Genomic DNA, 27791 nt, shown 5'->3' on the forward strand with positions numbered 1-27791 from the left:
ATGAGCGTAGCGCTGCAGGACCTCCGGAACACCGTGAGAGACACGCACACGCGCACACCGGCACGCGCACACATGCACGCGCAGATACGCACGCGTTCACCGGCCCGCGTGACCGTCACAGCGCACGCGCTGAGGATGCTGATCAGCTGTCAGTCACTGAGATTGATTAGCGCGGAGCTTCCGGCCTGTAATCACCTTCCCGGTGACGTCACTGAGCAGCTAGATGACGTCAGATTAGAGCTTGACCTTCTTCAGCAGAGTCTCAGGTGATGCTGGGATGGTTTCCTGCAGGGTCTCCTCAGCAGAACGGGTTCTGGTTCTGGTTCTGGAACCAGAGGACCTGGAGGACATTCCCACAGGAAGTCCAGCTCCAGGAAGTCCAGCTGCTGGTTTCCAGGTTGGACCGAGGCTCTGAGACAAACCGGTTCGGCTGGTTTCAAACTGGACCAGAACCTCCTCGCTGCTGGCAGGAAGTGGATCTGAATAAAAACGGCTGTTTGCAGTAATAGATCCAGAACGACTCCAGGAGTCCAAACACTTGGCCAGGTGGGACTCCAGGAGCATCAAACATTAAAACTTAAAACCGTGTCTTTATCGTGTATTTAATACAAATAACTCATCTTTTCATTATTTGATATTTTTATTACAAACATTAATATAAGCCTACGATCATGAAAAGGTTTTAACTTTAAACTTTCAAAATAATGAACAGATTTTCACTCGCTGAATGTTTTCATTTCTCTCTAAAATACTTTATTCCTCATCTTGATACATTTTAGAATCTGTACTTTAAGACATAACATCAAATTTAAAAAAACACGAAAAGTTAAACAAAAGTTTCTCAACGCCTGTGGTTGTACATCTGTTGAATGTCTCTGATGTAAAGGAGCTGAAAATATTAAGAAAATTTAGCTTAAAATGGTAAAATCTTCTTTTGCTAGAAGAAATAAAACTCCCTGGAGAATTCATTAAACGGTCGGAGACGATGCAGGAAACAGCCATCAATGACGGCAGAAACATCCTGTTAAAGTAAATATTCCTGCAGCAGCCGTTTAGAATAGAATAGAATAGAATAAAATAGAATAGAATAGAATAGAATATACTTTATTGATTCCCAAGGGGAAATTGCTTATTTGTTGAAAGCTACTCCATCTTAGGTAATAAATACAAAGTTTGTAAATATATCTATATACCTCAGAGTAATAATTTCAAAATGACTGGATATAAATAAACAAATAAATAAATAAATAAATAAAGAACAATCACATGCAATATATTAATTAATAAATAACCTGTAAGTGAGCGCAGAAATTTTTTTTTATCAATTAGCACAAACTTGGGCATCATAAAGCCTGATGGCAACAGGCAGAAATGACTTCCTGTGGCGTTCTGTGCTGCACTTTGGCTAAATGAATCTGTGGCTGCCGGTGCTCCTGTGTCCAGCCAGCAAGTCATGGAGCCGATGAGACTCGCTGTCCAAGATGACCTGCATGTTGGACAGGATCCTTCTTTCTGACACTGATAGATATAACGCTGATATTACTGTGGAAAATATTTCATCTGGTTTAAACATGAAGCTGTGTCTGTGGAGCATCAGCGCTGCAGGACAGGCTGCAGCCTCGTGGCCCCAACGTACCGGGGGCCCCAACGTACCGGGGGCCCCAGTAAAGTTGTGATAAATTATTTTGGTCATGCTATCTGAGAGCTGTTTTGGTGTAAAATCTGTTTTTAAAAGACAAACAACGGTGAACTTGTTGCTTGTGGCAACAAGATTTCCACCATAAAAAAAAAGCTCCAAATATGGCAAGCCAGTTTATCATTTAGTGTCCTGACGTTTTTTTGTGCAGGTCTAACTCAGCTGGATTCTGGTTGTTTAATTTTAGCTGGTTTAAAATTTGTTTTAAACCGCGGCGTCCTTAGAAGGAGAAAATCTGCTCAATTATTTTGCCATGTGAACTAGAAATTAATTACACAGGACGTTTTATGTCGGGGTGTCAGGAGGAAAAGGAGCTTCATGCAAATGCATGCCACACTTTTCAGATTACACATTGTTAAAAATGTTGTTTTGATTCCATATCACAGTTCAGTTCAGGGTTTGGAAACTTTCTTTGTGCTTCTCTTACTCATTCTCTGCAGAGAGAAGGTCAGCTTTGACTTCTGAGGTTTGGTGAACGTGTCACAGAGAGGGTAGCAATACTTTCATGCTGCTGTGCTCCTCCCTCCCCCAGGAGAAGCTTTAACTCCCTCCTGAGGTCCTCGGGTCAGGAGGTTAATGCGTTCCTCTCAGATGCGGCGCTCCATGGAGTTCCTGCTAATTAAAGCCATCGTTCCCAGCAGGAAATGAAACTTCCTGAATCAGTGCTCGGCGACATGTTGAGAGCAGAGAAACCTGCAGAGCTTACCGGAACAACCTGTCGGGCCCGTTCAGGCTCCGTCTCCACCGTCTCAACGAGTCTCTGCCTGCAGGTTCAGGAAATGAACCGAACCCTTACTGACCAACTGGGACTGGTTTCATTAGAACCGGAGGGGCAGTAGGAGCACATAAACCCATGACTGTCGCTAATAAACTCAATCTAATCAAGCTTTGTCTGTTTCTGGTGATGATATTAAAACTCATCTCCATGAGAGAAAAATATTTCCCAACAGAGCCACGCAGCAGCACGGGATCCATTCAGCTGCAACTTCAGAACCAGTTCTCATCACAACTTCTCTTCAGATCCACCATCAGACACAGAACCAGAACCTTTTGCTTGTCTGCCTTCACACACGATCTCTACTGACACCCAACAGCTTCATCTCCTCTGGGATGCTGACATGTTTTTAGAGAGGTTTCTGACCAATTCTGAGGTCAGACACTGATGTTGGGCAAGAACTCACAGCGTGTTTCTATGGGAGCATTTAACTGCTACAGCTGGAAAATAAATTCAGTAGCAATGCAATGAGAAACTTTCTCATTAAAATGAGACAACTTCATGTCATTGTAGTGTACAAGTTTCTCAATGTAACAAGATATAAAAATATCACAACACAACTTGTTAAAAAGCCATTAAGAGACTCGCCAAGACTTTCCTTCTTATCACCCCGTTTCTTCTAAAAAGTCCAAGAGTTGTTTCTGTTTTACTACTGTGGTCTATCTTGTTTAACATAGAAAATATTTTTGGTTTTCTTGAGATATAAATCTAGTTATAATGAGATACTGCTCCTGTATCTGGTAGTTAAAGGCTTCCGTACATTTCCACTATACAAACTCTCATTCTTGAACTGGTTTGAGTTTGGATACCTTTGAACTTTGGTGCCCATTTCTGCCAATTTGGGGAAACCAGCCTGTGTCAGTGGGAGTTACACAACACGTTGGAGAACATGGTAGCAAGATGGCGGCACTAACTAAACTGTAAGCGTTACTGCTTTGTTGACATATTTTAATTTAATTTAATAACTCTTGCTGCACATGGCAGGGAGGATAATGTCATAAATCAACAGAGACGTTGATGACTTAGCGTGGTGCTGTGTGAACTTGAACCCGGTTTCTATGCTAGCTGTTTGAAACTTTTGTAAATCTATGAAGCCCAACCAGGTCTCTTACGTTCACAGACAGTTAGCTCAACTCGAACAAGTAAACGCCATGAATAAACTGGCAAAAACAACTTAGGAAAACTTTTGGAAAACAACTTCATTCACTCTGTTCAAGAGATGATCTTAGATCTTCCTGCCGTGTGTTCAAGTGATCTGGGGCCTCATTCATAAAACACTGCGCAGTTTTCACACTAAAACTTGCTGTGCGGAAAAATGTAGAAAAGTGCGGCGCACAAAAAAACCCAGATGCATAAAGCCGTGGCTGCGCACCTTTCCTTTATAAATCCTGATTTGTGGGAAACAGAGCAGCTGCTGCTCCGCCTGTCGCCTCCATAAATACATATTAATGTAAATTAGTATAAATACCCGGAAGTCTGCCGCTGCGTGAAGCAGTAACCATAGCAACGTCCTTGTTTGTAGCAGTATTAGTATTTATAATAGTAACAATTATATATTTTATTTAAAAGGTGCTTTGAGGACACATAATGTCACCTCACAAAATAAAAATACATTTTAAAGAAAAAAAAATCAAAATTAAAAAATTAAAAATAAAGAGATTCTGTAAATGGCTGTTAGAGCAGCAGAGCGTTCAGCCGGATTTAAAGACAGTCAGAGAGACTCTGAGTGGGAATGTAGACGATTATTCTAAATACTAGAGGCTTCATGTCCAGAAGGCGCATTCACATAGCAGGCGGCTCGACTGAAGGATGACTCCAGCTGGACCGGTACTGGTACCTGTACTGCACGGCTCTTTTGCTCAGAGCTCCAGGATGATCAGTGTGAGCAATCTAAACGCTCATAAACCATCATCAATATTTCCCAGCAGATCAGTATGATCTCTGAACAATCGCTCCCTCTCATCCTTCCATTGGCGATGTTCTCCATCAGAGCCAAAGCTCCACAATTATATGGCTCACCTTTACGCAGCTACTTATATATGTGTGATTGCATACACGCCTTGATCACCTTAAAAATAACCAAATCTGTTGATGTGGTATTCCCCCAAGGTCAAACGAGAATGCAGCCTGTTGAATGTGATGCGAAGCCAATCAGATGGTGAGACGGAAACATGGACGGCAATCCAAAACACAAAAAAAACAAGCCAACTGCCATGGAGAACCAGGGAGTCCAGTGGAAGTTGGAGATCATCCAAGATCTCTTTGTATTGTTGTCCACTGATTATTGCCATGGGCGGCCATGTTTGTTTACTCTGAACTCACTTTTGATCTTGAGGAGTTTTTTTAAGTTTCCCATCTGACTGAGTGGTGGTGATTGAAATCGGTCGGTGTGTTGCGTGTTGTCACATTGTGCGACCAAACCACCAGGGAGGCCAGTGGAAGTCGGAGATCATCTGAGACATTAGTTTTGTTTTTCTCTGTGAATATCGTCCACTATCGCCATTTCTTTCTTTCCGTTCCATCTCACAGGTTTGGAAATGAACAATGGCTGATGTGACATCAGCAGCGGTGCATTATATGTCGCAGACTGCACACGTGACCTCTACATGTCCGGTTTCCAACGTAGACACGTAATCACAGATAAGGATTCTCAAATCTCCACTTAGGGCAGAGTTTTTATTAATGAGTGTTATTAGTTATATTACATAGAGTTTACATGTGGATGGATATGGAAGAAAGGGAATTCTCACTTTTCCACAGGTTTTTTTACTTTTTTTCTCAGAGTTTTGACTTTTTCTCAGAATTTTTTACATTTACTCAAGATTTTGACTTTAATTTACTGAAATCAAAAGTTAGAATTGTGATTTTAAAAGGACTTCTCTTTTCCAAATGGCTCTCTTCCTCCTCTGTAGGTGGATCTGTAAGTTTTTATAACTTTGGAAAAGCTGGAAAAACTTTGGTTTCTGTAGATGTTTAGCACCAGAACCTGATGGATCTGGTTCCGGCGTCTCAGAGCTGCAAGATCTTGGGTTTTTCCTGCCGTATTTGTCTCAGGTCAGAGTATGGAGGCTGGAAGGGGACAAAGAGCAGACAGACAGATGTTATATAAGCTGCAGAGGACTCCATTAGAGCTGAATGGAGATGATTCACACACATTATCTAATTACACACACACACACAATGACATCAGGCTTCACAGGGAGAGACAACACACACTCCCATCTCCTGGCAACCTGATCGCTGACCCCCCCACTCTGCGTGCGTCATCAATTAAAGAGAACACAGCGGGGCAAGTGACACAAAAGGAGAGAGAGAGAGAGGGAGACAGGTTTCAGTGTGGGTCCTGAGGAAGGAAACAGTTGGAAACCTTTTGTTTCCTGCAGGACACCGACGCTCTGCAGGCCAACGGGAAGCTGTGCTGCAGGGCCTGCTGCAGCAGTGTGCTCTGCAAGCTGCTGCCGCCGCCGAGGCCTCCAAGGCCACGCACTGCCGCTCACTGCCGCCACAGCTTCACATAGAGCTAAATTATTTACATATAGAGTTAAAAAGCCAAGAAAGCAACAACAAACTGATAGCCGACAAGAAAACAAGCTGTGATTGATTCAGAGCGATTAATCAGATGAATCACTTAAGCAAATAATCATCAGCTAATTTAGTGATCGATTAATCATTAACTGGAGTATTCAGACTCAAAATGCAACTTGAATAGAAACACATTTATGTCATAAAATCCAAGCTTTGTTGATTTGTGAACGCAACAAAAGGGGATGGAAACTTTTGAAAACTTTGTGAATACACAAAGGTAAACTTAAATCTCCTCTAACATTTTACCGCCGGATTGTTTGACTTGAAAAGGTGGAATTCAGTTTTATTTGACGTGTACTTTGTTTTACTCTCAGCTTGAGGGGCTTCGTGTAACTTCACTCGAAAAGTTTCTGGTTTTATGGAGCTCTGATTTTAGTCAAAATCTTTATGAATAAATAAAAAATATAATTTTACTGGCCAGCCTGAGTAGTGAAAGAGTTACTGTTGTCCCATTTTAAAGAAGTAAGGACAAATGAAAAATTCACCTGGTACAACCTGACCTTTAGAACATAGCTGAGACATAAAACATTGACAACACTGCAAAAACACAAAATCTTATCAAGTATTTTTGTTTGGTTTCTAGTGCAAATATAAAACTAAACTAAAATTAATATATATACACATATAGATTAGTAAAGTCATTAGTCATTAATGTTAATGTAAAAGTTGTGGTTCCACAGATTTTTTCACTTATAACATGGAAAAAATTTATTCTAGGTAAAATAATCTGACAGTAGAACTAGTACTTTTTAAATATTAATATTAAGGAATTCTTTACTTAAAACAAAGTCCTATATCTTGCTGAAAAGTTAATGTAAGTTAGATTGATCTTATTTGAACTGAGATATTTGCACTGGAAACTGAACAAGAGACCCAGAGTGTTTGTTTGGGATGATGCGTTCGAGTCCCAGTAGAGCGATCCAGCTTCCCGGCTGATGCAAACAGACAATGGATCGACGTAAAAACGCAATCTGGAGCGGAGCACAGAGTCTGATCTGATCCCGGGTCTGTTTGTCTCCCTGCAGATGTCCAGCTACAAGCGAGCTACGCTGGAAGAGGAGGAGGGCTCCGACACACCGGCTGAGGCAGCCTCGTCTCCCGACAGAGTGGAGGTCAGTGAACGCACCGCACAAACAAACAGGAGCCAGGCTACGGGGGATCCTGTGAGCTTCCAGTTGAAGTCCTGTCCGGACGGACAGGGGCCTCGCAGGGAGGAAGCTCTGCAGGGGCCCCCCGCTGAGAGGCCCCCTTCAGTAGGGGGCCTCTCAGCGGGGGGCCACAGCCACCAACACAGCATAGTAGTATGGGGCCTGGAGTGCAGCCAGGCCCTGAAAACAAACACGCTTTCTGTGTGAGAGAGAGAGAGCAGAAAATCATAAATCCTGATAGGAAAACAGGCGTTTAAACGAAAACACAGTTTCTCCCAACAACAGCTGACAACAGCAAAAGTTTAAGTAGAATTTGTGTAATTTGGGTTTTATAGTGTATCTTCCACACAAGCTTCTCCTTCTTTTTGGTTGCAGCTGAAATCTTTTCATAACTCAGTTGGGTTTCGCTCAATGTGCTCTACAAAACATTTTTAAGAAGCTTCCATCCATCCATTTTCTAACACCATTGTCCGTAGTGGGGTCAGGAGGGTCGCTGGTGGGGTCAGGAGGGTCGCTGGTGGGGTCAGGAGGGTCGCTGGTGGGGTCAGGAGGGTCGCTGGTGCCCATCTCCAGCTAACGTTCCGGGCAAGAGGCGGGGTCACCCTGGACAGGTCACCAGTCTGTCGCAGGGCTTTAAGAAGCTTTTAAAATGGAAAAATGTGGAATATTTGACAGGAAAATATGCACAAGCTTTTTATTCAGTCCGATATAAACCTTCTGATCCAACCTTCTTTTTAAATATGCCTTATTGTTGAACCAGATGTCAACAGTGATTACGACTGATCGGCCAGTTAGCTTAACAAAAACTACAAACTAAACAAGATATATTTAGACATTCATAGAAAAATAGAAATTAAAAATTGATGGTTGGGTTCTGTCATTTTCTGAAAATGGCAGGCTAACATATTCACAGTTTTATAGCTTTATGCTACTCTATGCTAACAAAAGGTTAAGTAAGATAACTTATCTTTGCTTATGTTAGCTTAAGTTTGATATGCACGAGTAAATCAAGCCAACATTCATAAGATGCTTATGCTAAAGTAAGCCAAGATAAGATAATCTAAGCTACACCATGCTAAAATCAGCTAAGCTAACCTCAGGTAGCTAAACTGATTAGATTATGTTAGCTTACTAAAACTTTAAAACAAGCTAAATACAGATAAATTAAACTAATATAAGATAACTATAATTAAACTGTACCAAGCCTAAATAAACCTGTCAAACTAAATTAAGGCAAGAAAAGACAAAAGTTTGTTATTTTGACCTAAAATAATACAAGTATAAAAAACAAACTAAGATAAACTAATTATAGCTAAGTTAAGCAAAACTAAGTGACACCAAGCTTAAATCAGTCAAGCTAATCTCAGGTAAACCAAGCTGGTGTAGACTAAACTAGATTAACTAAAACCACTAAATATAAATGGAAGCTCCTGGTAGATTTCTACTTGGTCATTTTTACTGGGCTAAGACCAGCAATCTGTTTTCCAGTTGCTCTTGAGATAAAATAATTTTTCTGAAAACTTTGGTCAGTTATCAACTCAATGCTGAATCATTCTGAGTTCAGGAGCTTCTGTTTATGCTGGAGGTCAGAGTGAAGGAAAACATTCCTGTATATTTGGCCCAGAATAAAAGCAAGAGTCTGAAGAAACCCGAAGCTGCTCTCACTAAATGCTGCAGGAAATGAGTCTGTGGAGGCGAATCAGCCTGATTACAGCGGCGAATGTTTTCTATCCCAGTAGACTCTAATCACTTTAACTCCATCGTCTCCGGAAGTCAGGATGGATCCATGTGGTTCTGCACGCTCTGCTGTTTCAGAGAAACACAGAAATCAGCAGCAGGAGCACAAAACCAAATGAGCTCCACCTGGAGCAGAGTTGTGATGTCACAACGAGAGGGCATGGCCTATTTAAAACCTGAACGCACACGCTCACCTGCAGCGTTAACACCAGAGATAAATGGATAAAGAGAAAATGTTGAGACGGGATAAACAAATGAAATCAGGATTAAAGAAAACAGAAGATAATCATCAGGAACCAGACTCTTTCTGACCCAAAAGGGCCAAACAGAACATTCTGCGGGTTTCTGCTCAGTCAACAGTTTGTCTCGACCCCAATCTGTTTGACTGCAAGAGAAATCCAGAGGAAGGGATCTGGAGTTCAGATGGGACAGGTTGGTGTTGGGACTTTGGTGTCAGATCTCAGATCTCAGAATTATTTTAGAAAAAAAGTCAGACATTTCTGAGTTTAAAAAGTTTTAAAATTCAGACATTTCTAGATCAATCTAAGAAATTTTCTAGATTTTTTTAACTCTATAAATTTTCTTGTTTTTCTAGAAAATTTGTGAGATCTCAAAATTTCAGAATTTTTTTCTTGCAAATTTTAAACTTTACAAACTTAGAAATTTCCACAATTTTTTTTTTAAGAAATTTTTTTTAGATTTATATCAATATTTCTGAAGGTTTTTTTTTTTTCTAGGACATTTTAGATTTTGAAACTCTTTTTCTCATTGAGTTTTTCTTAGTAGAAATTTACTCCTCGTTCCTTTTCTATCTACAATGGCCCTAAAACACGGTTGTAGATCGGACAGGTGTTCTCCAGGTGTTCCTCAGATAAAGCCTCCTCTGTGTCCCAGGTGGGCTTCAGGAAGGGAGGTGTGGACATCCTGGGCCGCCGGACCCAGCTGGAGGTTTTGCTCTCCGTCATGCTGCTGGCCGCCCTGCTGGCTCTGTTCGCCTGCCTGGTGGTTCTGGGACTGGGATTCAGCTCAGGTAACTGGTCCTATCTCTCCCTCCCTCTCTCCTTTTGTCCTCTTTTCCACCTCCTCCCTTTCCTTATCCTCTCCTCCTAAAGCTTCCTTGTTTTCCGGTCTCCGCCTTTCCTCCTTTGCCTCCTCCTTTCCTCTCTGACTGATCTCCTCTCTTTCCCACGCCTGATTATTTTCCTCTTCCTCCTCCTATTCTTGGTTTTGGTTCCATCTTCTCATCCTTCCTCTTCCTTTTCTCTGCTCCTTTCTTCTTTCCGTACCACGGCATGGGCGTCTCCTCTGCATTGAAACACCCACGTTTTTCCCTCAGCTGAGCGTTTAAACATCATACTCACTCACTCCATGTGTGTTCTGGCGATCGTTAAACTCTGACAAACTAATGATCACTATGGGAAGCCAAAGGTGCCACAAATTACAAATTTTACCACAAGTTTGGTTAAAAACTGTTTTCTAAGTTGAGGCCATAAATATTTAGAAAATTCTGTCAAAATTCTGTCAATGACCACATCCAGAATGTGGTCATTATAAGGCCACATTCTGGATGGTGGAAAAACAATTTCATTCTGGTCATTGAATGCCTCTTTTCACATGTGATGGTGCTCAAAGAATCTATTAAATAAGTAATTGCTGCTTCTTTTTTTTTGATGCTTTGATGAGATTTTTATCATATTTTACGTTGTCCTAACTTGTAAAATGGTGTTTTTTATGTAAGTTTTTAGCCACACATGGCAGCTAAAGTGTGATTTTTGGCACTATTGTTTTGCAGTCCACCTTCAGATATAAAAAACAACTTCCAATAATCAGAATAAGCCCAGTAGGGCCAAAAATACCCAAATGTTAATGTGTTTTTAACATAAAAGCAACTTTTTAAAATTGTGTTCACAACTTGAAGGGTAAGTAAAAGAGCCACACCACCAGCTGAGCGCAGACAGATTGCTTGCATCCAATCAGAGTATTCCCTGCTATTCCCTGGCTGAAAAAGAACCAATCAGAGGCAGAACATCCTGTTTCCTGCCAAACCTCTTCGGTTCTTTCCTGTGGTACCCGTCTGTATCTTCAGTCATCCTCTGATTGTTCTCCTCCGTGGTTCTTCCTCTCCCTCGGGTTCAGCCTCTTCTGAGCCGTGACCGTTTTGCCCTCCGTGTTGTCTTGCAGACAGTGGGCGGGGCCTGTGCCTGTCGGAGGCGTGCGTCACTGTGGCCAGTCAGATTGTGGAGGCAATGGACCGCAGCGCCGACCCCTGCCAGGACTTCTACCAGTTCGCCTGCGGCGGGTGGATGAGGAAGAACCCTCTACCGGACGGACGCTCGCGCTGGTCCACCTTCAACAGCATCTGGGAGCAGAACCAGGCTCTGCTCAAACACCTGCTGGGTAAATGACATAAAAACAGACAATGGGTCAGAACCGGCCAGAACCAGGTGAACACATTGATGGGTTTTCTTCCTCTGTGCAGAGAACGGGACGTTCAATGGCACCAGTGAAGCCGAGAGGAAGACCCAGTCCTACTACCTGTCCTGCCTCAACACGCAGCGCATCGAGGAGCTCGGCTCTCAGCCGCTCATAGACCTGATAGCCAAGGTAGCTGCCAGCAGAGGGTGCACTTCTGCTAATAGCGGAGCTAATCTTTTTCTGTTTTGCATATGAGGGTTCTTTCTAACTTTGATAATATTAGCTTCCTCTGAATTACTTTAATTGAATTTTTATGGATAAAATCTAAAGCGCTAAGCTAAATGTTAGCTCCCATAATAGTAGCAGAAGTAATTTTAGGCTAGTGCTTTTGCTATCTTTGAAAACATTTACCATAATTAGCTTCCACTAAAAAAAATGTCTGGGGAAATTGCTAAGCAAAAAAGTTTCTCAGCATTTTGAAAATTTCAGAAATATTTACCACGATTAGCTTCCGCTAAATACATTTTTCTGGATAATTTCTTAGGTTAAAAATTTGTTCTGCTTTTCCTAGCTTAGCGCTGCTGTTAACTTTGAAAATGTTTATCGTTCCCTAAATACATTTTTCTAGTTAGCATCAATGTGGTTGAGGTTAGCGGTGTTGGAAGCATGCGTTAAGATTAGCAGATCAAATATTTATTTTTAGCTCTTAGCACAGCTAGCCTTTTAGTTAGCGGTGCCCACCACTGATAACCGCCCATTCAAACTGTCTCCATAGTAACCGCATTGCTAAAATTACGACCCACTTGACCTCCATGAAGATCAGTAGTCTTCCTCTCTCTGGAGGATGATGGTCTACAGTCATTTTGGAGATGACCTTTAACCCTTCCAGTAACAGTGGCTGCCGTCTTTCCATCCTGGTGTTGTGGTGAAACACCACAGTCTGCCCGACCCGTCCTGACCTCTGACCCTGTGGTCCGTCTGCAGATCGGCGGCTGGAACATGACGGGTCCGTGGGACAAAGACAACTTCATGGAGGTTCTGAAGATGGTGTCGGGTCCGTACCGAGCCCAGCCGTTCTTCAGCGTGGGCGTCAGCACCGATCCCAAGAACTCTAACAGTAACGTCATCCAGGTACTGATACGGTTCCAGACGTGTAGACTAACGAGTTCCTGACCTCCAGGTAAAACCGCTCACCTGCTGCTTTGCTCTCCAGGTGGACCAATCAGGGCTCTTCCTTCCGTCCCGGGACTATTACCTCAACAAGACGGCCAACGAGAAGGTGAGGCTCCCTGCAGGGGTTCAGTGGCCCGATACGGTCTGCCTGTGGTTCAGTGATCCCTGGTGACCGGGTTGATGACCCGGTCTGCCTGTGGTTCAGTGATCCCCGGTGACCGGGTTGATGACCCGGTCTGCCTGTGGTTCAGTGATCCCCGGTGACCGGGTTGATGACCCGGTCTGCCTGTGGTTCAGTGATCCCCGGTGACTGGGTTGATGACCCGGTCCGCCTGTGGTTGCCCTGCAGGTGCTGGCGGCGTACCTGGACTACATGGTGGAGCTGGGGACGCTGCTGGGCGGAGAGAAGAGCACCACCCAGCTGCAGATGCAGCAGATCCTGGAGTTTGAGACGGCGCTGGCCAACATCACCGTTCCGCAGGACCAGCGCCGCGACGAGGAGAAGATCTACCACAAGGTCACCATCGCCGAGCTGCAGGTGAGAGCCGGGTTCTGATTGGTTCTGAATGACATGAAAGAGAACTTTGGACCGGTTCTGTTCTGTGGTTCAGGTTCTGAGTCCAGTCCTGCTGAAGCTCAACCAGATTCTGGAATGGATTTTGCTGCTGAAGGCTGCAACAGACTTTTTCCTTCCATTCAACTTTCTATGAATATGCCTGAATGCAGCACTTTATGAACAATCATCAGACTCTTGAAGGATTTTGATTGATAATCTTAAGGCTGCGGTTATCCCTGTTGCTTCTTTTCCTACTACACTTTTTCCTTCCACTCAACTTCCCCCTTCTATAAATGTTTACCAGCGCCCTCCTGTGGTTCCAGTTTGGACGGCAGCAGAACTGATCTGATATAATCCAGTTTATTTTTAGTTTTTTTTCAGCAGCTGTAAGTCAGAATCAACCAGTTCATGTTTTTTGTTTTGTGTGTGTGTGTTTGTGATGGACTGAGTTCTGATTCGGGTCCGCCGCCATTGGTTGGGGTCAAAGGTCGTGTTTCTTCCCTCTGATCTCTGCAGGATTTAATCTCTAATCTGATGGGAAAGCAGAGAGTTTTCAGCTCTGTGCCGTGCAGCATCCTCTGTCCTTCAGGCCTGTGGATGCTTCAGGGTCACCATGGCGACTGTTGCCATGAGCCGTTGCTATGCGCCTGTATCTGTTAGATAACAGGTTGTTGCATAAGCCAGAGTCGGTCTGGTTGTTTTGGACCGTGGTGCTGCTGCTTTACCTGCAGATTCTGATCAGATTTGATTCTTAATCTCCGTCCTGCATCAGAATAATCCAGAATATTGGGATTAAACATCAGCGCAGCTCAGGGAAAAAACAACTCCGATCAATAATCTGTCAGAAGTCATGTGACCTCTAGCAAGAATGTGAGCCACTAAATAACTTATTTTATTAATTCAAATTACAGAACATTAATGTAAATGATGTTCTACATCAGCAGGTGTGAACGGATGAATGGGAGATTAAATGCGTCACATTTCAGCATCTGACCCCCTAAAAGTGCTTATAGTTATTTCCCTCTATTTACTTAAAAATAAATGTAGATATTTATCAGTATTTTTAAGTGAATTTAAAAAAAGTTTTTACACGTTTGTTCAAACTGAAACCATGTTATGAAAATTTGAGAAATAATCTGTGAAAAATTTTATCTCCCTCCTGAGCTGCTTCCCTCTGAAGAAAACAACCAATCAGAGCCAGGAGGCGGGGCTTAGCTCTGTTACTCAACCTCATGTTGTCATTGCTAACTGTGTGGCGTTCAATGTCCTGGATATTTTTCAGAGTTAAGAGCGTCGGGCTTAAAATGTTGTTAAAATCTCCAGTTGGGATTTTCCTCACATTTCATGGCGTCCTGATTTTCAAACGGCCATTTTTTACTTCACAGAAAGTAACAGGTTCCACAAATATGTAAAAATGATTTTTTAAAAATGAGTCACATACTGCAGCTATAATAATAGTCACCTGATTGCAAAACATGCATCTGTGAACAATAATAAAACAAATGTAATAAAATTTTGAAAACGTCTATGTGACCACCTCCCCCTAAAAACCTGCAGCCCTGGGCCGCTGCCCTGTCTGAATTGGGTCCAGCTCTGCTGCCTCCTGCTGGTGGGAAACGGTAGGAAACCTTCTCATTTGTGTTTTTCTGAACGTTCAGGTTCTGCCTCAGCGGGGATTATTTTTGCCCTGCAGCACGCTCATATTGCTGAGCAGTCTGGATCAGCGTTACATGTCTGGTTTCCATGGCAACCTGCAGCCGAGGCTCATGGGAAACGTAGTGCTGAGTGTGGCCCCTTCCTGTTTTGCAGCTGCTGGCTCCAGCTGTGGACTGGCTGGACTTCCTGACGTTCTCCCTGGCTCCTCTGGACCTGAACGACACCGAGCCTGTGGTTCTGTACGCCAGAGAGTACCTGCAGCAGGTGTCTGAGCTCATCAACAAGACGGACCGCAGGTATCTGCTGCCGGTCCTGGAAGGGCCCGGCCCTCTGACCCAGACCACACACTTCCACTCCACAACACTGAACAGCTTCTGATCCACAGGCAAAATATGTACAAAACATTTAAATTTACTGTTTTTTTTTCTTGTTGCATCCATTTACCACAAATGCTGCTTTGTACCTTCAAATTTTAGACTTTATTATAACTTTATTAATCTGATGTTGAATCAGACCATGCTGTACTGTATTGATGTAGCGCTTTAGCAGAACTAATTTTATCTTGATAAGAAAATATGTGATTTTAGATTAATCCCATCATTTTTTTAAATCTCAAACTATATTTTATAATGATTGAAAAACAAATTAAATTTATGATTAAAATGATTAGTTTTCCAATGTTTTGTGGCCCTCTACCATCTCCTGCGGCCCCCCCATGGGGTCGCGCCCCTCACTTTGAGAAACGCTGCTCTACCTGGTGTTTCAGTCGCTGACGTTCCTGCTGCCGTTTCGCCTCTAGTCTGCTGAACAACTACATGATGTGGACGTTGGTCCAGAAGGGCGTCGCCACCTTGGATCAGCGCTTTGAGAACGCTCAGGATAAACTGCTGGAGAGTCTCTACGGCACCAAGAAGGTACGTCTGCTAACGCTAATGCTAACGCTACCTCACCTGAGCTCAGTTCACCTGCTGACAGCCCTGTCTCTTCCAGATGGAGGTAGGAATTCCCCATGGTTGGTAATCCTCATCCCTGGGCTTTGAACTGGAAAAACCGAACTGGTTTAAAGTGGTTTCTTGTGTGTGTTGATGGTTCCAACTGGTCCAGTTCTTCTGTATTTACTGGGAACACTTGATTCTCTCCTGTTGTAACTGGTTCTCACTGGTTCAGCTCTGCTCTTGATGGAAAGCGGGAGTTAAACATAATTTCAGAGATGAAAGTCTGAAAGGATGTTGAATGATTCTGTGGTAAATAATTAGCTCCAACCTTCTTAACCTGACAGGTAATATCAAAATAAAGTCCTAAGCAGTGGTGGGTAGACTTCCTCTAATCTAATGGTGGAGCTAATATTTTGTTGAGTGCTTTATCTAACATTGAAACTGTTTAGCACACGTTGCTTCCCATAAATTAATTTTTCCAAATAATAAAATGTGAAGCTAAAATTTAGAGGTATGTTTTGCACTTTTGCTAGCTTTGAAAACCTTTAGCTCACTTAGCTTCCCCTAAATACATTTTCTACATACATTCTAAATCTCTATTTTACTTGGCTGTTTTGTAAACATTCACTTTAAGAAAGTTCAACATTGTTTTGAAATGTTATCGACTGTTTAACTTTATGCTTTTATTTTGAAATGGGGAAAGACTGTTTACACAGCAGTTCTGTTTCCTGTCCCGTTTTAATTTTTTCCGTTTATTTCAACTCCAGTTCTCCCATTACCCAACCTGCATTGGGAACACCTTGACCCGTTCAATCTGGTTCTGTTAGGTTCTAACTGGTCAGAAGAGATTAGAATTATTTTGAATTACACCGCTCAAAAAAATAAAGGGAACACTTAAACAGGTGTTTAACACTTAAAGTGTTCCCTTTATTTTTTTGAGCAGTATACTTTAAATTTACCAGCTTTGCGTTAAGGTGATGAACTATGTCTGACCTGGGTTTTAGTCGCTTATTGAAGGTGGACGTTTCTTCCTTGAATTAAGTCATGTTCCTAAATTGAAACGGTCATTTTTACCCCATTAGCCTGTGAGAACCAGTCCACCTTTTCTTCTTTCTTCCTGTCTGCTGCTGGTCCTAACATTTCTGCTGCAGCTGAACCCGGTGTCTCTTCAAGCTGTTTTTCTCAGGCACTGAGGATCATCTTCCTCTGGATGATTGGGAATCACTGAAGCATGCTTCCATACAAGGCAACTGGTCTTCCTGAAGATGGTTCTCATCATGAAACCTCCTTCAGTATTGGTTATGGATTGGGATGTTCTGATCCTTGCACTAATTGGGTTTTTGAAGTCACTCGACTAATTCACCTCTTCCTGATGTAGAAGCACTTTGGATGGAGGTGAAACCTCATCGAGAAGCAAACCGAGACCAGCTGCCCTCGACTGAGGGGCTGTAGGTTGTCATCACCTGAACCACCGATGTAACTCACCAAGTTGGCTATGCTCATCCTGGTTTTAATGGTCTCTTCAGTCCTCTCCTGTCCATCAGTGGACATAGTCTTCTGTAATGGACTCTAATTCTTGTCTAATTTGGGTTTTCACATTTGTGGTTCAAAGTGAAGAATGTTTTGTTGAAACTGGTTTTGGACACTGGATTTTTCTTTCATCGCTGCATGCCAATGGTTCTTAGAGGCTGGCAGGCTTGACCTCACCTCTGGTTTGGCTGAACATCGTCTAAGCTGACCCTACCTTTCTCTATTACTGCCTGTAACTGGCTGCAGCCACCTCCACCCGGACGCAGTCAGCTCCAGTTGGTTGCGGTCGGCCTCAGTTAGCTCCAGCCGGTTCTAACTGGTCATCTTTTTGCAGTCCTGCACCCCACGCTGGCAGACCTGCATCGGGAACACCGACGACACTCTGGGCTTCGCTCTTGGCGCTCTCTTTGTTAAGGCAACGTTTGACAAGCACAGCAAAGAGATTGTAAGTCCCTGTGTGTATCTGTTGCCTTGGTCTTGGTTGGTCCAGGAGGTCCCACCTGGTTAACTTCAGCTCTCGTCCCATCAGGCGGAGGAGATGATCAACGAGATCCGCTCTGCGTTTAAATACTCGCTCGACCGTCTCAGTTGGATGGATGATGAGACGCGACAAGCTGCTAAGGACAAGGTATGTGGATTGAGTCTTAGGACTACCAACAACATTCAGACATGTCATTGATGATGCCTGCCTGACGAGTTGTTGTCATGGAGACATGATGTCCTGAAGGTACTGGTGGTGTCTGTGTCTCTTGGCAGGCAGACGCGATCTACGACATGATCGGTTTCCCAGAGTTCATCCTGGATCCCAAAGAGCTGGACGACGTTTATGACGGGGTGAGTGACTGGTGTCCGGACAGAACATGGCTCACTCGTGTTCTGGTTCAGATGTTAAAGTGGACCTCCTCTGCCCCCTGCTGTTGGAGATGTGTCATTATTTCATCTGGGCTCTGTTTCAGTATGAGGTGTCGGACGACAGTTTCTTCCAGAACATGTTGAACTTCTACAACTTCTCAGCCCGAGTGATGGCCGACCAGCTGAGGAAGACTCCCAACAAAGACCAGTAACCCATAAACGCACCTCAGAACATTTTCAGATCCTCCTTTCACCCAGTTTCACCCAACTATGTAGCTTCATCAACAGAAAATCATGAACACCTTGATAAAACCTGAACACACACTCTGAGTCCATTACCATCAGATTGTTGGACTTATTTTGAGACTGATTCCAATTCAACAGCAAAGTAGGAACAATACAAAAAAAAAACATTTTATGCAAAACCTTCAGCTACACACTGATTTAATTCATTTTTGTATGTGTAATCTTTAAGTGATGACTGTTTACTGATTTCCATTAAATCTGTTATCTGCAAACACAACCAGCCAGGAATGGAAGCGGGAACTGGACTGAGAAAATGTACACAATGTGCAGAGTCACAGTTTCAGTTCTTATGGGTCACCACAAACCTGTTCTTGGGTTTCTAGGTAACAAAGCATTGTGCTGATATGAAACCGGTCTCATTTCATAGAAATGAACCTTTGTTCTGTGATCATATCAGGGTCTGACTTCAATTGAGCCAAGAAAATCTAAAAGGCATTGCTTCTTTGTAGAAAATCTGTAAGAAGGTCTGTAAACCCATCTCTTGATGTTTTGGTCAAGAACTGGACTTAAACACACTAGCACACTGTTGCTTCTGGAGAAATGAAGAATGTTTGAAACCCGACAGATTGAATTATTAACTCCAGTTTGTCCTCTTTTCCTCTTCTCCTCCTGCAGGTGGAGCATGACTCCTCCTACAGTTAACGCCTACTACATGCCCACTAAGAACGGCATCGTCTTCCCCGCCGGGATCTTGCAAGCTCCTTTCTATGCCCACGACCACCCCAAGTCCGTTTACCTCCACATCCACCCTTCTTCAGAATTTCACTTCATGTTGTTGTCAAAATATTTTAAACTGAATGAAATGGTTTTGTTTTTCAGAGCGTTGAACTTTGGCGGTATTGGGGTTGTGATGGGTCACGAACTTACGCACGCCTTTGATGATCAGGGTAAGGACACCTACCTAATGTGTTGCTGCTCTGAAGCCCTGTATGTCTTAGAAATAGTCCACAAATGTTGTCCTTTCACTTTATTGCTCTAAAAAAGAAGAGACTGAGCAAAAAGGGCATCCATGGTAGGACACCAAAACACACTTTAGTTCCTTCTCCATTGTCAGATCTCACTGTAGCCGGTTAATGTCTGATTGGGTTCTAGCCAAGTTCGGTGCATCTCCATTGGCAGCAATGTGGATGGTCCCAATATGGAGCCCTGAGGAAGACAAACAAGCCCTTAGATCAGGGGTCCCCAAACTTTCTCCTGTGAGGGCCACAAAACTTGTCCCTTCTCTGATGGGGGGCCGGGGTCAGTTTGTAACAGAAAAGTGTGACGATTGTAAGAGTGCTAAACATAAAAATGTATTGTTTTTCAGAAAGCACAATCAAATAACCTTTTCTGGATTCTTCAGAGAACAAAAGTCAGGAAATAACACTATTTATGAAATAAATAATAACCAAATAACACTGGGTTCTCCACATAAAAAAAAGGGTTAGGGTCAATTATATGCATGTATAAAATAGTTACTAACTAGTAGTTAATAAAACATAATGTTCATTACTAAGGAACATTTATTTTATTGCAAAAGTCCAACTTATCAAACAAAAATGCACATATATGAAAATACTCTGGTATTGTTCAGGGGGCCTGACCAAATGTGGAGGCGGGCCGTAGTTTGAGGACCACTGCCTTAGATTAACAGAGAGGCTCCTGCCTGTGAGGTCTGACCCATACCAGGAAAGAGTTGTGCCACTAAAACATCTGAATCCCTTGAGAATTCAGTTATAAGAATGTTTGTTTAAAAAGTCTTGAAAGGGTTGAGATTAAAAACGAAACTCCTCATACATGTCACAAGTTTTTAAAAATGTTTAGGAGTCAATTAAAAACCTCTTTCTCCAAAACTTTGGATAGAAAAGGCAGCATGAATTTTTGGCTTGCAGTTGGAGGGAACAGTTGGGTTGAGGTGGAAAATGAAACAGCTTTAACATGTTAAAATAACAGTTTCCTTTAATCTTTACAGGCCCTGCTAATTGAATCCAGATATATCTCAATAAAGGCAATTCTTAACCATTTCAGCTCAACTACCCTCTGGTAGCTTGAAGTCTACCAGAGGGTGAAATGATTGGACTATAACTGTAATATTGTCAATTCCTAATATTCTCATAAGCTTCTTGGAGCACATTGTCCTAATGTACGGTAAATAGAGTTCAAGTAAAAACATTTAAGAAAAAAAGATGAATGGCTCCATCTGGTGGCCGAAGTTAGGAAGTTAATATTAAAGTGACTTGGCACCCTGTCGGTGTCTTCTTCTGACATAAAAACATGAGAAACACAAATATTAAATCCTAAAAAACGTTTTCATGGAAACACATTTCTATGCTGGTCCAGTTATTTTTTTTATAGCACATTTCAGTAACAAGGCAGTTCAAATTGCTCTACATCACAAAAACATCATGCATTTGACAAACTGTAATGCATAAACATTACATTTTGTCGAATATCAACATCAAAATAATCAAGCAATTATACATCAGTTTTGTTGTTCAATTTTCCACTTCAGCAATCTGATGGTAGTTGAAAAGAAATCTCTTTACCTGCAATTCAGGCTGTGGTATCATCAATGAGAACTTCTTGACTGTGGTTATGTCCACACTGCAAGTCTTGATGCTCAATTCCAATTTTTCCTTGCACCAATTTTTGTATTTTTTGGTTTTTGCTTGGTTGGTCAGACTAATTACATGCGGCTGTAATCAGACTTCTGTGTGAACAGTTCACGACCCCAAAGCAACCCACAACCCACCAAGCATGGATGTCACACGGCAGCGGGTTTTTTTACGGCAGTAATAATGGATGCTATCATCTATGGATGGATTTCTAAAGTTATTCAGGAATGGGAGCCCACAGCATGATCACCAGATCAGAACAAGACGATGGAAACTGATTAAAAAGAAAGGCAAGCTAACAGCAACGGCTGTTAGTTTGGCTCCAAACAGGCTGTTAGTCTGTTTGGATGTGGAGTTGGACCAGGAGTTGTGGGATTGGGATCTGATGCATGTCACTGAGATTTTTTTCCTAAGTTCATAATTATTATAATTATAAATTGTTTGTGTCTGAATTTACTGCATCTGGTTTCTTCTGGTGAAGAATTATGACTCATGTCTCACATTAATAATGTAAAATTTGGATAGAATTTGACGTGATCATTCAGACTGCAGACACTTTGAAAACTATTGGATACATACGGTGAAAAGATCAGAATTGGGTCGTTCAGACGCCAGTGAAAGTCTGACCACATCCCAAACCCTCGGCTGAGGAAGAAGAGGGTACGGCTGTTGGACTTCCCTTCATGCAGTCCTTATTGGTTCCCAGAGGAGATTGATGAATGATGTGAAAGTCAGAGATGTGAGGAAACCCTCATTCTAAGAAATTTGGAGCTAGAACAGGACAAACATGCCACCTGGACCCTTTCATAGCTTGGTTCTCAGTGCTTAAGGTCCAGACTGAGTTTCAGTCTAAAATGCTTGAAGTTGATTCAGAGCGCATGTTGTGTTTTAGAGTTCTGATGCAACACCAGGCTATTTGAGACCATCTTCTTGTTCATCAGGTCGGGAGTATGATAAAGAGGGGAACCTGAGGCCATGGTGGCAGAACTCCTCAGTGGAGGCGTTTCGACAGAGAACAGAGTGCATGGTGGAACAGTACAACCACTACACCGTCAACGGAGAGCCAATCAACGGAAAACAGACACTAGGAGAAAACATTGCTGACAACGGCGGACTGAAAGCAGCTTATCATGTCAGTATGCGCACAAGCTGTACCGTTGTATACTACAAGCACCTCAAACCGCTGAGTTTTCTTGTTAATGTTCATGCTTTAATTTGACATCATCAAATAAAACGATATTTTTCTTAAGGCATACCGATCATGGATCCAGAAAAATGGAGAAGAAAAGAGACTCCCTGCAGTCAACCTAACTAATGACCAGCTCTTCTTTCTAGGATTTGCTCAGGTGAGTTTCTTCCAAAAAATAATAAAAACTTGCTTATCTTTCCAGTAAGATTGAGTTATGCAGGTATTGATACTCAGCAAAACATCTACAGCAGAATGACTGAAAATGAAAAGAGCCACAGTTGTCCAGTCCTTAACTTGATTGAAATTCTGTGTTGGGGGATTTGGAGAGATGTACAGAAACCTCAGTAAAATCAGAATCAGATTTATTTGTCAAGTTCCCAGAGCTTTCTCTGTCATGGGCCCCAAATTATGGAACAACTTGCCTTTGCAGGTCGGGGAGGCCCCTTCACTGTCCACTTTTAAAGCTCGTCTTAAAACCCATCTATTTTATTTGGCTTTCAACCCTAGCGGGATCTAGTTTTAAATTGTATGTTTTTGTTTTTAAACTGTAAGTTTTTATTTTATGTTTTTTTTATTATGTTGTGTTTTGATGTACAGCACTTTGTATCAGCTGTGGTTGTTTTAAAGTGCTTTATAAATAAAGTTGGTATGGTAAGTAAATTTGTCATGTAAACTATCAATTTGACTTTAGTTATACTTGTCTCAAATGTTAATCAATAAACAAATATAAACTGTAGAGACTGCTGCAGTCTCTGCAGCACTACCTTAAAGGTGAAAGACTACACCGTTTGTGCCCAACATGTGTGGAGTCTGCAGAGATGCTACCTGCCCTTTTCCTTACACTAGACCAGTTCAAGTTCTGGATTGAGGTAAGGTCAGTCCAAATGATCCTCTCTTCAGATCTGACTGGTCCCTGCAGTCTGGATGATTTTTGTGGACGATCCAAACCACACAATGATGGACCAACAATAATGAATAATGACCATGGAGGAGACGACCAGCAGACAGTGTGTAAGATTGGAATTCTTGAGTTGCTGCAGAAAGTCTAGTCTCTGCTGGATCTTCTTCTGAACAGCGTCGATGTGTGCGGACAATCTCAGGTTCAGACCAATCTTAGTGACAACTGGAAGTGATCGACAGTAGACAAGGTGATCCACCTCTAGTCTGCACTCATCACTGACTGAGGTATCATCTGCCAACTTTAAGAGTTTCCACAGATAGGCCTGCTGAGATCCAATCAGAGAGAGAGAGGGAGAACCCTGGTGGTTCAGGATGAAGTTTAGTCACAAGTTGGCAATGTCAACTAAAAACAATGTGAGAAGTTAGAAAGTCAAACAGAAAACAAGTATAAGTTACAAGTTATGCTGGTCATCTGAGGTTGGATATATTGTCCTGATCTATGAACCATCTCTCTTTCAGGTGTGGTGCTCGGTTCGAACACCAGAGAGCGCTCACGAAGGCCTGGTGACTGACCCTCACAGTCCCCCCAAATACAGAGTCATCGGCACTCTGGCCAACTCGCCGGACTTCAGCCGCCACTTCAACTGTCCGAAGGGCACGCCCATGAACACAGGGAAGCCCTGCGAGGTCTGGTAGAGGAGCGAAGAGGACCGGTGGTGGTGATACGGAGAGGTTAATCAGGTCAATCTCCGCGTTGGCCGCTGTTTTAGTGTCTTAGATTCTGCACGACCCCATGTTGCGTTCGCGGCCCATGTGTAATCTTTAGTTCATCAGTTACTCGGCGACGATCAGACTGACTTCCTGTCTGGAAACCGAATGGCGTCGTTTGACTTCAGAGACGTGACGGACCGATGGCGATGAAGCCGCTGGAGGGGGGCAGTGTTGCTGATGTTTGCTTTATCACCGTTAATATTAATGGTTATTTGTGGTTGTATTTTGTATGAGAGATCTCTGTATCTTCGTCTATCACTGTGATGACCTCATACCAAACTGGCCCATAACTTCCCTTTGTGTGATGAAGCTGTCGTTTGATTGGCTGGATGTCGGGAGGTGAATGAGTACAGTTGTAAGAAATCAGAGGATTTAAATGATCAATCTGTACAGTTTGAGGTTTTATTATACACCAGATCGCTTTAATGTTTAAAGATCTATGTAATGTTTTCATTAATCCCACTGACGGCCAATTGAACGGACAGTAATTGGCATTAGTCTTGGCTTTAATCATAAATGTGAGTTTTGCCTTTCTTTTCATTGTCGTTGATCCCCATTTTAAAATATTTCATTTCTTTTGTTTGTCTGTCACCTTGAATCCAAGTGGAATTAATCACCATTTTATTTGTGACAGTTTCACAGTTGAGTCCTTTATAGTCCACTCTATCTAGAATTCATGTTAAACTCAGAGGTTAGTGACTTTTATTTCTTCAGCTGTGAGGAACAATGTGCCATGATCCAGAATGTTGCCTTCAAAGTCCAAAATAAAGTGTTGAAATGTTAAATGAGACCCAGAGAGTGTGGCTTAGACAAAAACGGCTGCAGGTATCAAGCATTGGAGCTTCAGTAAAGAAATGATATTTCACAGATGAAACCTAAAGTCTCTGAAAGACGTAACCCTTGGAGAGGTTGAGGTGTTACTGGGGGTCAATTTCACACCGAATAAGGACCAAGATAGACTCCATGGTCTATTGGAACATGGCTGGATTACAGCCAATTTGGAAAGGCACTCACAGTGCTGCTATGCCCCGCACTCAACAGCCTACATCCTGAAGACTCCTTCACCATGGTCTTTAAGGGAGAAGCAAATTCTCTACAAGGGGTCTGCAATGCCAGTCCTTGAGTGCCACTGTCCTGCAACCTTTGGATGCATCTGTGCTCCTATACACCTGACTCATAAGGCCGAATTACCTTCCTGGCACGTCATCCAGTTCATCTACGTTCCGAGCCTCACCTATGGTCATGAGACATGGACACAGAACTAGTGTCCTCTTGTAAGGTGGCTGGATTCTGCTTTAGAGAGAGGTGTGGAGCGCCATCATTTGGGGGGTGCTCAAAATAGAGTCACTACTTCCCCATATCAAAAGGAGTGAGTTGTGGTGGTTTGGGCATCTGATCAAGATGCCACCTTAGTGCCTCTCTTCAGAGGTTTTCTGGTTCTGTCCCACTGGAAGGTGACCCCTCAGAAGATCCAGAACTCACTGAAAGGACTGTGTATCTTGTATACCCTACAAATGACTTCCCCAGCATGACTTGAAATATGTTGCTGGGAAAAGGATGTCTGGAGTTTGCTCCTGGTCCTGTTATCCCATGTAACCCAACTCAGATAAGTAGAAGATGATGGATAGATGGCATGTCTGTAAGTTTTGTAAAAGACTGGTCATTTGACTCAAGTGTGTTGGAGCATGGCTACAAAAGTTGCAGGACAGTGGTAATTGAGAGCCATCAATTGCAGCTTTGTCAGGATTTTCATTCACCACCTAGTTTGGGTCTATGAATTGGATGAAGACTGCACCAAATTCATTACAACAGGTGTTATGCAACTGGATCTGAAGGCATTGTGATAACTTGCTTGATGTCCTCCAGGGTGGAGTGGGTGGGATTGAGAGACATTTGGAAACTAACACAGTAGGAAAGTAGTTACCATCTAAAGTTTTTGTAAGGGAGAAGAGTTGAGTGTAGCGTGAAATATTTACCTACCGACTACTCAAGATGTGTGAAGCATTCAGTGAAGAAACTACCTCTAACGATCGGTTCAGGAACTTTGGCTTTGAAAATATAACCAGAAAACTTAGTTGATGTTATAACACCATCACATTCTGTCACTTCCTGATGACATCATTACTGTGCAACATCTCATTTGTTTAAGAAAGCTGCTTCCTGCCAAAGATATGTGCGTGTTTCATCCATCCTAGTGAGGACCTGTCTTCATCTTGTGGGACGTTTTGGGGAGTTTGGGAAGTTAGATCCAATCCTCACTTCTTTGAGTTAAAGGGCTTTCAGTCAGGGCCAGGTTCAGTTCAGGAGTCTGGGGTTGCTCCAGATTTAAAGGGTTCCCAGATAAATTAAAACAGAATGTATGCCCATATTCCTGAATTTGTGTTTGTGAGGACCTACTTGTGTTTGAAACCTTTTCTTCACCCATTCACTGGGACTGCTCATACGCTCATAGTTAGATGGGTTTTTGGAGTCTACAATGGTCCTTACAGGCACAGTGTGTATAATTATCTGTCAATGAGACAAAACTGATATAGAACAACGCTGCTTGTTGTAACCTGTCTGGCCTGAAGGGGGCAGTAGATGTTTTCTCTCAAACACAATAAATCACTTTTCTTTTCTCTCTTTAAACACGCAGCATCCCACAGAGACCCTCCAACATCAACAAAGTGAAGTAAAAATGCTTCATTTAAGTGTCCCTTTAATAAAATTAAAAACTGATTTCAGATGTTTATTTTTTTAAATAAATGTTAGTTTTAACTGTATAACAAAACATCCAAACATTGCCTTTTGCTGCTGGTTGTTTGAATCCAAGCCAACTTCTAATTATGCATGAAAATATTAAATATTGATTGTTTCATGAACTATAACTGCTAGTTATGATTTTTCTCAGCCTCCAAAGAAACCAGAGACATTGAGTACTGAAGAACTTAAGCCAAAAGAATTTAAGAAACATGTCTTTTGAAATGTGTTTCAATCTGCACAAAATGTTGCTTTGATTTTGAAAGTTTTTGTCATCTTCCCAAAGTCTTTCTCACTGCTGATTACATTAGCTTGTGTAATGCCATGCTGGGGAAACAATGGTTTCCGGTTGACGGTAAATGAGCGTCTAGGCTGAAAGTTCCACTAGTTCCACCAGTTTTTAAGGATTTTACAAAGAAATCCATCAAATTACTCCGGAGTAAAGCTGTTTGTAAAGTCACACTGTCTAAAATTACCAGCAATAATGTAGGTTATTTAGCCTGCCATAAGAGTAAAACATAGCGTGTTTTTCAAGGTCCTATTTTTCCTAAGTTGTTTATTTACAAATGCCACAGTTTCAAACCAAATGTTTAGCTAGGAAGATAATTATTTAGCATGGAGCTGGATAGTTAAATGCTTTGACTAATTTAATAGGCAGTTATAAGCATTTTTATAGAGAAACCAAAAACAACTCTGTCTCAACTGTTTGCTGAAAGAACATGGAAGATAACAAGGAATATTTTAGCAGAGCATCCATCCTCTTTTTATGTCAGTTTGAACCTTCTGAAGGCGTTTTTGTGTCATTGTGTCTGACACTAGGAACATCGATTAGAAGTCATTTATTAACAGTACAATAATTATTCTTAACCAAACTACATGATAGCATTTAGCAATAGCATGCTAACTGTTTAACTCTATGCACAAATTGTTGATATTGTGATTCTATGAATGTTTTATTGTTTTAGGGTCGAAGGAAAATTTCCACCTTGATAGACTAAATAATTTCATCTTATTTTTTCATATATATGACTCTGCCAACAAAAAGTCTCTCAGAATAATATATGGCACCGTAAAAGCAAAAATGGACATTTTTGCTTGTATCTGTTTAACAACCAGATTTCTTATTCTGTGAGCCGCGGATAGACATCCATCCATCTTCTTCCGCTCATCCGGGGTAGCATTTAACTAACTTTATTAAATTATTTCATAAAGTTCTTTTGTAGTTCCAAATGTC

At 42.2% G+C, this 27791-nt stretch overlaps 1 protein-coding gene across 3 annotated transcripts; it reads left to right on the forward strand.

Moving 5' to 3' along the window:
• Positions 1-26679, forward strand: ece2b (endothelin converting enzyme 2b). Of its 3 annotated transcripts, XM_028045229.1 has the most exons (20): positions 1-33; positions 7082-7168; positions 9836-9971; positions 11123-11338; positions 11421-11545; positions 12341-12487; positions 12570-12635; positions 12879-13067; positions 14895-15037; positions 15541-15655; positions 15732-15737; positions 17541-17651; positions 17736-17834; positions 17963-18040; positions 18163-18266; positions 18980-19090; positions 19184-19251; positions 21900-22090; positions 22209-22304; positions 23567-26679. In XM_028045229.1, the coding sequence occupies exons 1-20, from the start codon at positions 1-3 to the stop codon at positions 23741-23743; spliced, it is 2298 nt and encodes a 765-aa protein (XP_027901030.1). In that variant the 3' UTR covers positions 23744-26679. The 3 variants fall into 3 exon arrangements, with proteins under 3 accessions (XP_027901030.1, XP_027901031.1, XP_027901033.1); XM_028045230.1 differs by lacking the exon at positions 15732-15737 and having other exon boundaries at positions 23567-23743; XM_028045232.1 differs by lacking the exons at positions 1-33; positions 7082-7168 and adding an exon at positions 9035-9373.
• The last annotated feature ends 1112 nt before the right edge of the window (positions 26680-27791 follow it).

This window comes from Xiphophorus couchianus, chromosome 18 (assembly GCF_001444195.1).
Source record: "Xiphophorus couchianus chromosome 18, X_couchianus-1.0, whole genome shotgun sequence".
In the NCBI taxonomy this organism is placed as follows: domain Eukaryota; kingdom Metazoa; phylum Chordata; class Actinopteri; order Cyprinodontiformes; family Poeciliidae; genus Xiphophorus; species Xiphophorus couchianus.

Coding starts and splice junctions, on each gene's coding strand:
- ece2b (XM_028045229.1), top strand. CDS start 1: ATGAGCGTAGCGCTGCAGGACCTCCGGAACACC. Junction 13,068..14,894: donor TCACCATCGCCGAGCTGCAG/GTGAGAGCCGGG, acceptor CCTGTTTTGCAG/CTGCTGGCTCCAGCTGTGGA. Junction 18,267..18,979: donor AAGACTCCCAACAAAGACCA/GTAACCCATAAA, acceptor CTCCTCCTGCAG/GTGGAGCATGACTCCTCCTA.